Source organism: Quercus suber, unplaced genomic scaffold (assembly GCF_002906115.3).
Source record: "Quercus suber isolate HL8 unplaced genomic scaffold, Cork oak 2.0 scaffold_115, whole genome shotgun sequence".
Taxonomy (NCBI): domain Eukaryota; kingdom Viridiplantae; phylum Streptophyta; class Magnoliopsida; order Fagales; family Fagaceae; genus Quercus; species Quercus suber.
The window spans coordinates 589,858-605,259 of record NW_027069580.1 but is presented as its reverse complement, the minus strand read 5'-3'; the positions used below and the strand labels follow the sequence as shown (position 1 = coordinate 605,259).

General features: G+C 35.3%; 2 protein-coding genes across 2 annotated transcripts; both read left to right on the top strand.

Moving 5' to 3' along the window:
* Nucleotides 1–9,184: 9,184 nt before the first annotated feature.
* LOC112019922 (uncharacterized) lies at nt 9,185–10,489 on the top strand. The gene has a single exon (XM_024052466.2). The coding sequence runs from the start codon at nt 9,185–9,187 to the stop codon at nt 10,487–10,489; it is 1,305 nt and encodes a 434-aa protein (XP_023908234.2).
* A 4,011-nt stretch (nt 10,490–14,500) lies between these two features.
* Nucleotides 14,501–15,196, top strand: LOC136068448 (uncharacterized). Its single transcript, XM_065775601.1, has one exon. The coding sequence runs from the start codon at nt 14,501–14,503 to the stop codon at nt 15,194–15,196; it is 696 nt and encodes a 231-aa protein (XP_065631673.1).
* Nucleotides 15,197–15,402: the final 206 nt, after the last annotated feature.

Here is a 15,402-nt window from a genome sequence, read left to right as displayed (position 1 = left end):
TTTTCTACCTCCCCCCCCCCCCCCTTTTTTTTTTTTTTTTAAGATTAAAGACATTTACTGTCAGATATTCCAACAAATTTTCAGGTTCTATATTTTGCAAATTCCTCTTAGCTTTCTTCTCTTTTGTTTATGATTGACTTTCTTTGAGTTCTATTTTTATTTTTTTAATATATCATGTTAAATCTCTTTTTTTTTTTTTAATGCAATTCTGAAATAAATTGTTCCTTTATATACTTTGCCACTGTACTTCTTAATGAATTGTCATTTCATGTTGTAGGTATCGTGATCCAAAGACAGGACTGCCTTATGCTACAAAAGAAGTATTCAAAATCATTCATGAACAGTTAAACAGTATGGCTTCCCTTACCTCTTTTAGTAGCCTTTGTTTACACTTTATTTAAAAATTTGAATTGAAATAAAAATAGTTACCATCCATGCTGCATCAAATGTGAAGGAAGCAATTTAATAAAATAAAATTAAAAAAAAAAAAATCCAAGAAACTATGAAAGAAATTTTACCGCTACTAGGTTTTTGCATTACTTGAAAGTTTCCATCCGTTCATATCCATTTGCCAATTTATTTTTTATTTTTTATTTTTTTTAATTTTAAAGAATGCATTTGCCAATTTGAAGTGGCATGCCAAGGTTTTCTTCTTTTTTTTTTTCATTTAATTCAATTACTATTTCCTTCTCCTTTCTCACTTTTTTTCCTTTTTAAGCAAGTTTTTTTTTTTTTTTTTACCATCATTGTCTATGTTTTTGGCATTAAATTTTTTTTAGTCTTTTTATTTAGGTATGTAGCAACCTCTCAATTCTGATTTTCATTTACAATTCATTATGGATCCGAGAAACTAGAGCCACCAATCACATGGTTAGATCTCCATTAAGTATTTATTCAAATAGTTGATGGAGTGGTGATAAGATTTTAAAGAGTCCATGATAGAGTTAAATTCTAAAAAATCTTTATCTTTATTTTGACCAATTTAAATCAAACACAAACTCTAACAAACTTATACTATTATCTTTAATTGCCACACATGCTAACTTTGGTTTGTTGAATAAAGTTTTTTTTTAATACTTGGTTTAACCCCAATTCTTTTATCTCTCTCAGGTTCAGGTACGCACAAATTTTTTGGATTGCATTGAGGAGTCATTGAACTAGATTTTTTTTTTGTTCTAAAATACCCTTATTTCTTTAGGTTTAAGTAGAAATAAAACTAAAGGATAATTTGGTAAAAATACATGTCTAACTTGCATTAAAATATTACCTACAAAATAGGAACACTCTCCCACTAACCCATTTTTATTGTTTTTTTTAAATACTTTATTATTACTAGTCTCTGAGCACGTGCTCACACGCATGCTCAGAGGCTCTTCTATTTTTTGGGTAAGCGTTAATTTAGAGCATTTATTATAATTTGAGATTACTACATTTTCCAATTACATACTCATCACACCCCTAGGTTTTTTTGTAATTAGAAAATGTAGTAATTCCAAATTATAATAAATGCTCTAAATTAATCCTTACCCAAAAACTAGAAGAGCCTCTGAGCACGTACGTGAGTGCGTGCTCAAAGGCTAGTATATGGTTAAGAGTTTTGTACTTTAGTGGCACGACTTCCCTTTACATTATGAGAAGATTTAAGGTTCAAACTTCAAATCCTTCAACCAAAAAGTTGTTATTATTGAATTAAAAAAAATAAAGAAAATAAAAGTAACACATAATAATACCAACAATTACGTGTTTAAGACACATTCTCAAGAAAAAAAAAAAAAAAAGACACATTCTTTAACATTTTGAATTAAATTAAAACAACATGAATATTTCCATATCAACATATATTAAATACAATTTATATCTTAAAGTGTGTTTTAAAAAAATTACAAACTAATAAATCTTATTCAAATCACGAATAGATCAAGTGAAAGTGTAATTGACACCCCTCCAAGTCAATTTGTAGAAATATTACTCAAGCTATTACATGATGAGTAGGTGTTCATCATATGATTTAAACAACTATTGTAATGTAAGCATTAAATATATCATGATTTATGTTTTTAGGAAACAATGTAGCATGACTATTATTTGATAGCTAATAAATTAGTAACACGAAGTTAAAAGGATAAATATATTATCACATGAATCATTGCGTAGAGCATTCACATAAGATGTAAGATAAATTGCAATGAATATGGAGTGAATTTAAAAGAAGAGAGACTAAAGTACCTTCTTTGGAGCTACCTGTCGTTGGACCTAGAAGAAAACGGTGCTTCCGTTCTCCACGAGTGAAAATTTTTCTTTAGAATCGTAGCCTTTAAGGTTTAGACTTCAGAGGATAGTAATTTTCTGTGTTAGTAAATATCAGATCAAAACGCGAAACATAATTCAACAACGTGAAATGAGGAGAAAAAAATACCAACCGTTCATATGAGGATTCTCTCAATGAATTGTCTGGTTAAATTCCTTTGCATTTACTTCAACTTCACCATCTCATCGCTATATAGAAAATAAAGAATCAATTGTGTTAGAATATAGTTGTAAAATACAAAATAAAATGCGAAGGAAAAAAAAATGCCAAGCGTTCATGAGGATTCTGTAAGCAATTATATGCCAATTTTGAAAAAGAAAAATGATACTTGGGGAAGTTATCTTTAAAGATAAAATTATAAAGTCATGGATAAAACTGCTTCTAAATAACAAGCTAACTTTTAGGAGAAAAACCCAAAACGTGGGTTTTTCTTCCTCTTCTTTTGTTTATACTTCAAAATACTAATAGACAGTTCCAAAAAAAAAAAAAAAAAAAATAATAGACTAACTTTTAGGGGTGGGGGGACCTAAACGTGTGTTTTTTTTTTTTTTTTTAATTTTTTTTTTTTTAAAAACCTGCTAGTTAGTAGTCTATCATAGAAAAAAAAATTATAAAATCATGAAGATAATTGTTTTTAAATACTAATAGGCACTTCCTAAAAATATAATAGGTCTTTCTCAAAAAAAAAAAATATATACTAATAGGCTAACTTTTAGGGGAGGTGGAAATACTAAAACGTGTGTTTATAAAAAAAAAAAAATGAAAAACCGTGATAGTCTATCATAGCATAGGATTCTAAAATCCTAAAATTAGGAATTTTTTTTGTTTGAAATTGTAAAAAAGAAAAAAAATATGATGTCAGTTTGAATTTGAAACTAAAAGGGAGTGGTCCTATTTTATAGGCAATTTTGCAAGATTAAAAGAGTATTTTACAAATTATTTTAGTTTTATCTCTACTTAAACCTAAAATAGGGGTATTTTGGAACCAAAAAAAAATCTGGTCCAAACAGGTGCAGCCCCTTAAATAGTAGTGTGTGTGTAATATATATATATATATATATATATATTTCATACACTATTATTTTCGAAAATCTAATGAACAATGCTACCTCTCATTTATCGTATTTGTTATGCAAATCATCAGTTAGTAAATATATGATAATGGTAAGAAACATTACAAATGAGATCACTAATATATATATATATATATATATATATATATATATATATATATAGCCACTATCATTATTGAGTAATAGTCTATAATTTTACGCATCCGAAAAAGTGGAATATATGAGTTTTCTTAAAAGTATGTGTAGAGATTCACTATATGTGTGTGTGTGTGTGTGTGTGTGTGTTGTAAAGGTAAAAAAAAGGTATATTTAAGGTTTTTATTAACTTAAAAACTAATAAAAAACAATGGTTAATAACTAAAATTATAGTATTAATAAAATATTTAATGAGACAATCCTAAAAAATTATCACACGCAACGCGCGGGTATGCAACTAGTGTTGTTTAAAAATTGAAAACATGTGTTTAAGTAAGTGTACCAAATGAGGTCTAAATATTTTAACACACACACACGGGAAGAGAGGAGAGTTTGTGTTGTACATTGATTAAATTAAGACTGATACATATATGATTTTTGGCTCATGGTTGCAGTTTGGTCCTCGACGTAGCCTTTTATCGCATGCAAACGAGCCTTTGGTATTTGAGGTGCAGCTGTTGAAAGTAATATTCAATATTCTTTTTGAATACTTGTTCTTTTTGATTGGTTTGTTTTCTTTTCAATGCAGTGAGTTTACTATTGTAAATCCATTGTACTTTTATTATCAATAAAGTTTTATTCTTGGGTAATAGCGAAGTTTTATTTTTTTGAAATTTGATTATTGTATTTGGATCTTCTTCCCTCACCATATATAGTTTGAATGGACAACGTTTGTCATTTCAAATGGGAAATTTATTTCGACTGTTGTAGAATATCTTAGATCTGAATCAAGTAATGCCCCACTGCCAATTCATGTACTAAAGAAATAATTTGGGGTGAACACATTCAAAAGTATTGTCTACTAGAAAGTGGACTATGGACCATGGAGTCATGGACTAAGTTCTTGTAAACATATAGGATATCTGTAATTTAAAAGGTTGATTTTTATGCTTAATCATATCTTCTATATATAAAAAGAGTCAATACGTAAAGCTACAGGGACATGGCTGCAGTAAGTTAGGTTTATTCAATGTAGGGGTTGTCAGGGGCTTTATATAGTGAGCTCTACTAGGGTTTTTTTTTTTTTTTTTTTTTTTTTTTTGAGGGAGACTCAGGCAGTCTATGGGGGTATTGATTGGGATACCAGTGGGGACTTGGAAACTTTGTGGGAGTTTAATCTATAATAGAATTGGATAAATAGTTTTAATGTGTTTATAATAATGCAATGAGAGCTCTATTATCATTTTTAATATATTAAAAAAAACAAATTAGAGATTTTGTGTAAAAGAACTACCTAAATTTTTTTTATTTGGAATGATTGTGTACCTTGAATAAAATAAGCAGTATGTATGCCAGATGCAAAGATTAAATAAAATTTTTATTTAAAACAACAAATTACAAATATTATCAAAACTAACTCTAACTAATCCATTCAGGAGGAGAGAAAGGAATGAAAATAATTGGAATAAAATAAATTATTTTTTTATTTTATTCAAGCCAAGCCTCACAAACGAAATTACAATCCACCAAATACAAATCTTTAACAAGTCTCCACATTGACAAGACATCTCCCAAACCACAAATGCAAAGCGCTAAATCAAATTAGAGCCTAACCAAGAGAACAAAGTGCAAATTATCCAAAAATCTACTTCCAAATGCGCCAATAGACGCCAAATGCACCCAAAGATGGTGCCAAATCCAAAAAACAAACTTCAAACAAGTGCATATCACCACAAACGAAACTTCTTCGTCACCTCTAACAAAGCCCCTATAGGCTAATTCAAATTGCAAATACCAAACATGTCGAAGCAACATTGAACTTGTGCAAAGGCTTAATCACCATGTCACCACCAAAATTAACATCATGATTCCTACCTCCAAAAGAAGCAACCTTAGTAGGCCCCCACACATCACTATGTACATAGTCAAGCATACCCTTAGTACGATGAACTAAGGTACCAAACTTGACCCTATTTTGCTTCTCCAAAGAACAAGGCTCACAAACTTCAAATTTGCAATTCTTGGTACTCTCAAACAAAGTATTATCATTGGCGTGCTCCAAAAGTCTAATAGTGTCTGAAGTAACCTCCCCAATCGTTACTCCACCTACAATAGTACTCCCTTTAAGGAAATACATGTTCCTTCGACATGTGGCCATCATCACTACCAAAGCACCATGTAGTACTTTAAGAGTTCCATTTTCCATAGCAATCTTGAAACCCTTGGATTCAAACCAACTGAAATGAAATTCCTCTTCAAATCAAGTATGTATCGAACCTCATTCAGAAAAAAGAAATGTTCCATCATGCAATTTCAACTTGATTTTACCTTTCCCCAAAATCTCATAGGTTTGATCATTACCCATGTTGACTGAACCAAGTTCCGACTCTTTTAGGTTGTAAAACCATTCCTTCTTCGGACACATATGGAAGGTGCAAGCTAAATCCAAAAACCACTCATTTGAATGGCAAACAAATGATGAACTAGTCAATCCAAAATCAAAATCCTCATCACTATCATGTGCTACATTTGCATTAGAATCCTTATTGTCTTTGTTTTGCAACAAAGGACAATCTTTCTTCCAATGCCCCTTTTTGCGACAATAGGCACACTCATCTTTCTCGAGTTTCTTATCGTTAGACACGCCCTTAACAATCAAAGTCTCAGTCATTGTGTCCCTTTGAGCTTGCCTATCTTTCTTACGATACTCATTATTAGTCAAAGCATTGGACACATCATCAAACTTAATCTCATCTTTTCCATACAGCAGTGTAGTAATTAGATGATCATAAGTATTATGCATGAATTCAACAACAAGAGAGCTTTATCCTCACTGCTAATACCAACTTCCAAGTTTTACAAATCAGCAAGTATTTTATTATAATCATTCAAGTGCTCAGACATAGAAATACCTGCATGATATTGGAAACGAAAGAGCTTTTTCTTCAAGTAGAGACAATTCTCCACACTCTTGGTTATATACTTTTCCTCCAATTTCTTCCAAAGCTCTTTAGCCTCTATCTCCCTCATAACTAAATACTTTTTATTCTTGGCCAAACACAAACAAATGGTGCCGCATGCTTGTCTATTAATCTTTTCCCAATCCTTGTCTAACATCCTTTCAGGTTTGTCTTCCAAAGTAATATCCAACTCTTGTTGGACCAAGACATCCATAACTTCGCATTGCCTCATGCCAAAGTTATTCATTCCATCAAATTTCTCTACTTCAAATTTGGCATTAGAAACCATCGTCCTAATGGTCAAAGGTTTTGCAGAAGACTCTGCTAAAGCTTTTCCTAAGGAATTTGCCGAAGATTTTGTAGAGAAATCACCTGACATCTTTCTCTCTAATAATCAAATTAATGAACTAATCATCAAAATCTCCAAAGAGAACAAATCCAAATGCCCAAGTAACGAGCCTTGACTCTAATACCAATTTGTTGTAAAATAGAGGAAGCTTAAACTTACCACGATTGATTATGAAAATATTTTAGGCTTGAAAAAGATCTCCAAACAATTAATAGGAACGAAGGAAATTAATCCAAAAAAAATAGACACAAAACACTAAGATTTACGTGATTCAGCAATAGCCTACATTCGCGACGACGATGAACAAATTTCACTATATCAAATTGCAACTCACAAATATGAAATAACCAAACCAAGAAAGAGCCTCTTTTTCTCACACCTCAGAATTCTCCTCAATTTGCCGCAATAGCATTATGCTTATATAGGAGACTTGAGTTAGCTAGCAGATCCAAAACCAAGGAAGACTAGACTTCTTTTCACACAAAAGGAGAATCACTCCTATTCCAAATAAAACTCAAAACCAAGTAGTAGACAAGATTTCTAATAGAGCTTGATAATTTCAAACAACAATAACCCAAAAGGAATAAAATTCCTTTCTTATCCAAATCCAACAAGGAGTCAAACTCCTAATTCGAGCCATATTCTACAAACACTTGCAATGATAAATCTCTTCATAACCCATTGAAAAAAGAAAAAATAATAATAAGAAAAATTCATACTTAATATTTTTAAATACACTTTAATTAAAAATTTAAAACAATAAATTTTAATTTTGAAATGGAGGATAATCTTTGAAATCTGCCATTAACCAAAGGGCAAGTTTGCACACGACATTTGCCACTTACAGTTGTGATAAAGAAATTGTGTAATAGATTATGGTAATAGATTTTTTCCCAGGTTATATAGAAGGACAATAAAAATGTTGTTTTCACTGTTAAATCATCATTCCATGATGTGAGTTAGAGCTTGAAGGAGGATGAAAAATAGATCAAGAGGGGGAAAAACTACATAAATAAAGGGAGAAGCAGAGATAGGAAGTGAGATGAAGAAACAACCAGAAAAAGTAAGCTCGCTCCATGCTTCAAGGATATCTTCTGGAGTTCTGGAAGATTCTTTCATTTATAATTTTATGTTACATACAAATGGGCATATCTGAGAACTTAGAACTAACCAAATTAAGGCAACTTGGATAAATAAATAAATAAATAGCCTTCAGACATTTTTTCTTAAATATATATATTTTTTTAATTTGGATCAACTAATTATTATCATAAACATTACTCAATAAGACTTATTTAATAAAATAAATAATTTATTACTCATAATCTTCATCATCATTAAATAAATTATATTAATCATAATAATATTAATAATACTGTCCACATTTATTTTTCCACTTCGTCCTAATCGGCATTTTGTCCTATTCGGTCAAATTTGGTTCTGTTTGGTCTACGTTGGTCCTATTGGGTCCAGTCGGTCCATATTGGTCCTATTCTATCCACTTCAATCCTATTCAGTTCACATTGGTCATATTCAGTCTCTTCAGTCCACTTTGATTCTATTCGGGGAGGCATGATCGTGGGTTGTCCTCGCCATGAGCCATTGAAGATGAGAGACGTGTATAATGTGCTGCCCAAGCAAACTGTTGACCAATGAGAATACCTGGTGCAACACCATTTTAGGAATGGTCCGATACCACCTTAGGGCAGTGCTCATAATAATAATAATAATAATTAATTATAACATACTTTAATAATCCATTAATGATGATTGTGATGTTTTTTGAATAATGATTATTATTTTTGTTTTTGTTCATAATTATTTTGTCAATGTTCCAAAATCATAGTGACCTAATTGTGATATTAAAATATATCCTTAAAAAGACTACCATTAAATTGACTCTCCTATGTTGAATGGGGTATTTAAGATTTGAAATTAATTTGTCAATCAATACAAATTGTATTTTTTTTTAATGAAAGTTTCTTCTAAAATATTTTTCAATGTCACTTATTTTAAAGTTCTATAATTTATTGTTACTATAGATTGCAAAAGTATAAATGTTCTTTCTTTTCTTCTCTTTTTTATATAGTTACACAATGAAAAAGGAGAGAGAAGATTTGAATCTTGGTTTTCCTTATAAATGGGAGTAGATAATATCATTTGAGTTACAAGACTCTTGGTTGTACAAATGTTCTTTCTAGTTTATCAAACTCAAAATTCTTGTTCTTCTCAAGTCTTTTTCAAATGGGTTTAACTTTAGGAGTCCTCTCTCTCGTCTATACGAGCCCTACCTCCCTTGGTTTATCCAAGGGCTTGAGTTTTCTTTTTTTACCGCTTGTCTACTTCTTTTGCTGATACTATGGCGGATGAAGTGATTGATGGCTTGGAGAATATGAAGTTAACTGTTGAGGAGGAAGAAGTAATAGCGATTTCGGATGAGGGCAGATTGACTGACATTGAAAGCTGTAGTTTGAGCCTGATTGGGAAGTTTCTGACTTGTAAAGCTTTTAATAAGAGGGCAGCGTTGAATACTTTACGTGCAGCATGGGGAATACAGTCAGGAATACAGATTTTAGAGGTTGGATCAAACCTTTTTCAGTTCAAGTTTCAGTCCGAGTTTGATCTAAATCGAGTTTTGAAAGGTGGGCCATGGAGCTTTGATAATCAATTGCTTATGCTTACCAAGTGGAGGAGAGGAATGACAGCGAGTAACGTGACGTTGGATCGTGCTTCCTTGTGGATACAAATTTGGGGGGCACCTTTTGATATGGTATCACCCCAAGTGGCGACTGAGGTGGGAAGCAGATTAGGAGTTGTCGAGGACATGGAGCGGCGAAGAAGACAGGATGCTCCAAGCTATTTTATGAGGGTTCGGGTGGCACTGCCTGTATCAAAACCTCTGAGACGTGGTGGTTTCATTGTAGATTCGGATGGGGGTAAAACGTGGGTGCACTTTAAGTATGAAAGACTTCCCATGTTTTGTCACTTTTGTGGAGTTCTGGGACATGATTTTCACCATTGTACGAGACACTTTGCTGCAGAAAAAGGTGATGGGGATGTGGAGTATCAGTATGGAGATTGGATGAGAGCATTCGGTGGACAGCAAAGGTCTCCTCCTCGAGACAGAACGGCCAGTCCCAAGCAGCAAGCATGGAGATCCGAAAAACATGGAATGAATGGTGATGCAGCTGTACACGGCGAGAATATTGGGATACACCCGGATTTTCAGCAGCCAAAACCCGTAATTAATGAGATGGAGCAAATTCAGGGAGACAGGTCTATAGCTGATATGGATGTGGTTAGCTTAAACTTAAATAGTGACAATCCTGTGGAGGTGTATGACAATAAAGTAGGGAATAGGGATATGGTTGAGAAGAGTGTGATATCTGATATTCCTAAGGACGTGATGGGTCCTAAATTTGTGGAAGATGTTGCTGAAAAGTTGGAGGAAAATTCTGGGCACTTGAATGTGAAGTGTAACATGCAAGGTGGGAATGTGGGTGGACCAATAGTCTCCAAACCAAAATCCACGTGGACTAGAATTGTGAGAATGGATTTTGGTCTGGGGAGTACGTTGAAGGCAGCAGAAGTACCAGTGCTTGGGAAGAGACTTAGTACACAAAATACTATCCTTCCCATGCAAAGAGATGAGGAGGAAATTTAGAAAACGAAGAGGGAGAAAGTGGGTCAGGATTCTAATGATATATCGGCGAGGGTGGGCAGTCACCCTTGCCGGGAACAATGAGGCTCTTAAGCTGGAACTGCCAAGGGCTTGGGAACCCTTGGACAGGTCAAAGCCTTCGCAAAATTGTGAGGGAACAAGCTCCCAATGTGTGTTTCCTTATGGAGACACGGCTGGATAAGGAAGGATTTGACAAGCTATATGGTGATTTACCTTTCCCAAATAAAATCATTGTTAAAAAGCCTGACTCAGGGGGAGGCTTAGCTTTAATTTGGAAGAATGAAGTGCATCTAGAGCTAATTAATTATACAGCCAACCATATTCTTGTTAAAGTGAGAGAAGAGGATAAATATGAGTGGTGGCTGACATGCTTCTATGGATGGCCGGAGGTGACTCAAAAAAGTAAGTCTTGGGAATTGTTAAATCATATTCAATCCTTTGTGGGTGAGTCTTGGATGTGCATTGGTGATTTTAATGCCATTCTTCACTCTACAGAGAAACTTAGTAAACGTCCACCACAGCTGAATCAAATGGATGCATTTCGTGAGGCTTTAGAAGGGTGTCAATTGGAGGATCTTGGGTTTAAGGGGTATCCATTTACATGGAATAATAAGAGACCGGGGGAGGCAAATACAAAGCTCAAGCTTGACAGAGCTGTTGCAACAGTGGCGTGGAAAAATAAATTTCAGCTTAGCTCAGTTACTCATTTACCCCCTCATGCTTCAGATCACTTGCCTTTAATCCTACAAACAGACCATTTTAGGAAGAATAGCATACAGAGAAGGACTGGGTTTAAATTTGAAGAGGCTTGGCTTCTATGGGAGGAATGTGAGGAGGTAGTTAAGAATTCTTGGGAGGGTGTTGTGAATGGTGGCCACGGGTTGGAAGGTATCAAGGATAGAATCCGGGTTTGTGGAGAGAATTTGAGGTTGTGGGGGCTGTCCAAAACAAAGCCTAATGGTGAGGAAATAAAAATTCTTCAGAAGAAACTTGAAGTATTAAATAGTGGGGTGGTCACTGAGGAGTCTAGGGCTGAATTTTTGGAAGTAAGCAAGAACTTAGATGACTTATTGATGAAACAGGAGATTTATTGGGCTCAGAGATCAAGGGTTTCATGGCTAAAGCATGGAGATAAAAATACTAAATTTTTCCATGCTAAAGCATCACAGAGAAGGAGGAGAAATCATATTCAGAAATTAAAGATAGGGATGGAAATTGGGTGGAGGAGATAGAGGATATTGTTGGGGTGGCCACTAACTACTTTGATAGTTTGTTTTCTGCAGGTACATGCTCTCAGATGGAGGAATGTCTTGACACGGTGATGAGCAAAGTTACCCCTGATATGCAACAGATGTTGTCCAGTGAATTTACTGCTGATGAAATCAAGACTGCAGTGTTCCAAATGGGACCAACAAAGGCACCTGGACCTGATGGTATGAATGCACTGTTCTACCAAAAATTTTGGCATGTTGTGGGTGATAGTGTTATTGCTGCTGTTATGGATTATTTGCATTTGGGTTTTATGGCGCCTGATATTAACAATACTAATATTGTATTGATCCCTAAAGTAAAACAACCTGAAATGATGTCTGACTTTCGCCCTATTAGCCTATGTAATGTCATTTACATAATTATTTCGAAAGTATTGGCAAACAGGTTGAAGCAAATCCTCCCAAGTGTCATCTCAACTACTCAGAGTGCTTTTGTTCCAGGCAGGCTTATAACTGATAATGTGCTGGTGGCATATGAGTTACTACATACTATGCACTCCAGGAAGAAAGGCAAAAAAGGCTTCCTTGCCTTGAAGCTTGATATCAGTAAGGCGTACGATAGGGTGGAGTGGCCATTCTTGAAGGGTATTATGGCCAAGTTGGGGTTCCCAGAGGTATGGATCAATTGGGTAATGGGTTGTGTGACTACTCCCTCTTTCTCTGTTATGATTAATGGGAAGCCCTTTGGGAACATCACACCTTCAAGGGGAATCCGTCAGGGTGATCCTCTTTCGCCATATTTATTTTTATTATGTGCAGAAGGGTTCAATTCACTACTCGTTCGGGCTGAAACGGAAGGTCGTATTAAAGGGGTCTCTGTGTGCAGAAGGGCACCATCTGTTACAAATTTAATGTTTGCAGATGACTCTCTTCTTTTTTGCCGAGCTACTATTAGGGAAGTTGAGGTAATCAATGAGGTTCTGAGAACATATGCCAATGCATCAGGCCAATGTATTAATATGGAGAAATCTTCGGTATTTTTTAGCAGCAATATTGAAGCTAATCATAGAGCTGAGATTGTTTCTGTATTTGAAGTGAAGGAGGTGGAGCGATTTGAAACATATTTGGGGTTACCTACCCTAGTGGGAAGGGCGAAGTATCAAACCTTTTCCTTTTTGAAGGATAGGGTTTGGAAGAAATTGCAGGGTTGGAAAGGATGCTTGTTGTCAAAAGCCGGAAAAGAAGTACTTATCAAGGCCGTTGCTCAAGCTATCCCGACTTACACCATGGGTGTGTTCCAGTTGCCTATGAAATTATGTGATGAATTGAATGCTCTTTGTGCTAAATTTTGGTGGGGACAAGTGGGGAATGAAAGGAAGATTCATTGGAAAAGTTGGACTTTTCTTTCTCAACCAAAAAATGAAGGTGGGATGGGATTTAGAGATTTGAGATCATTCAACCTTGCAATGCTAGGAAAACAAGGGTGGAGATTGATGCATGAGAAGGATTCGCTTCTTTATAAATGTTTTAAAGCCCGATATTTCCCTAGATGCCATTTTCTTGATGCAACTGTTTCTCCAAATAGCTCTTTTGTATGGAGAAGTATAATGGCTGCCGTGCCAATTTTGAAGAGTGGTTGTTGTTGGAGAGTGGGTAGTGGTGATGAGATTCGGATTAGGAAGGATAAATGGATCCCTAATTATCCTTCAAATATGGTGCTGCACCCGGTGGTTGAAGAAGTAGAGGAGGGTATGGTGGCTGATCTTATTGACCCGGTTTTACACTGCTGGAGGCGTGATTTTATAATGGAGACTTTTCATATAAATGATGCTAACGCAATTTGTAATATCCCATTAAGCCGAAGAGGGGGAGTGGATTCTGTGGTTTGGTTGCACACAAAAAATGGGGTATATTCAGTTCGGTCTGGTTATCATAAGGCTAGGAAGGTGATGATAAATGAGTCTTGGGCAGAGAGTTCAAGTAGTGCAGAGGGACAGCAGATATGGAAGGTTCTGTGGGGCTTGAAGATTCCTAATAAATTAAAAGTATTTGGGTGGAGAGCTTGCCATGAAATTTTGCCAACTAGAGTGAACCTTGCAAAGCGAAAGATATTAGAAGATGTTATGTGCCATTGCTGTAAAAGATTTGCTGAAACTGCATTACATGCCGTGTGGGACTGTGGAGCTGCGCAAGATGTGTGGGCTGGGAGTATTACATCACTTCAGAAATGGTCCACGAGCTGCCATGATTTCAGGGACTTATTGGAGGCCTTGATGGACAGATTACAGAAGGAAGAACTGGAAATTTTTCTGGTGCAGGCGTGGCTGATATGGAACCAAAGGAATGCCGAGATACATGGTGGTCATTTAAGGGAACCGGGTTGGCTGAACAAGAGGGCTGAAGAATTTCTTGATGAATATAGGAAAGCACAGATGGTTCTTACTCCTTCGAATGAAAGTTCTGGAAGTTGTACTTGGCGTGCTCCACCAGCAGAGGAGTTCAAATTGAATTTTGACGCTGCTGTATTTTCTGACCAACATTGCTCTGGTTTTGGTGCTATAATCAGAAACTCTTCAGGGGAGGTAATGGTGGGAATGTCAGTGAAGGGTCCTTACGTGAATAGCAGTGAGGAGGCTGAGGTGTTGGCTTGTCGAAGAGCTGTGGAATTCTCAAAGGAAATTGGCTTTTCTCGGGTGATTATTGAAGGAGATTGTCTAAATGTGATGAGGTTCAGAAATGGTCCACGAGCTGCCATGATTTCAGGGACTTATTGGAGGCCTTGATGGACAGATTACAGAAGGAAGAACTGGAAATTTTTCTGGTGCAGGCGTGGCTGATATGGAACCAAAGGAATGCCGAGATACATGGTGGTCATTTAAGGGAACCGGGTTGGCTGAACAAGAGGGCTGAAGAATTTCTTGATGAATATAGGAAAGCACAGATGGTTCTTACTCCTTCGAATGAAAGTTCTGGAAGTTGTACTTGGCGTGCTCCACCAGCAGAGGAGTTCAAATTGAATTTTGACGCTGCTCTATTTTCTGACCAACATTGCTCTGGTTTTGGTGCTATAATCAGAAACTCTTCAGGGGAGGTAATGGCGGGAATGTCAGTGAAGGGTCCTTACGTGAATAGCAGTGAGGAGGCTGAGGTGTTGGCTTGTCGAAGAGCTGTGGAATTCTCAAAGGAAATTGGCTTTTCTCGGGTGATTATTGAAGGAGATTGTCTAAATGTGATGAGGGCTCTCTCTGTTTCTACAGAGAATAGTTCACTGCTTGGGCACATCTATGAAGACATCAAGTTCACTCTTAAAGGAATGCAGGTCCTATCCATTAATTGGGTGAAGAGAAGTGGCAACATGGTAGCTCATACATTAGCAAAACATGCTAGGAATTTAATCACTGATTTATTTTGGATTGAAGATACTCCACCGCCTGCGGCGGTTGCTTTGTATTATGATTCTCTACATTTGAATGAATGATTATTTGGTTCGCCTTCAAAAAAAAAAAGGGTTTAACTTTGAATCCTAACATTTACCTTCTGATCACGATTTAAAAAAAAATTGTAAATTAGTTAGTTGTTGAAATTAAAAAATACACTAAAACAAAGTATCCATCACCAAAAGAAAAAAGGGTTGACATACATTAAATCAAAGTTCACGTTAGCAAAATAAAATTTGAAACAAAG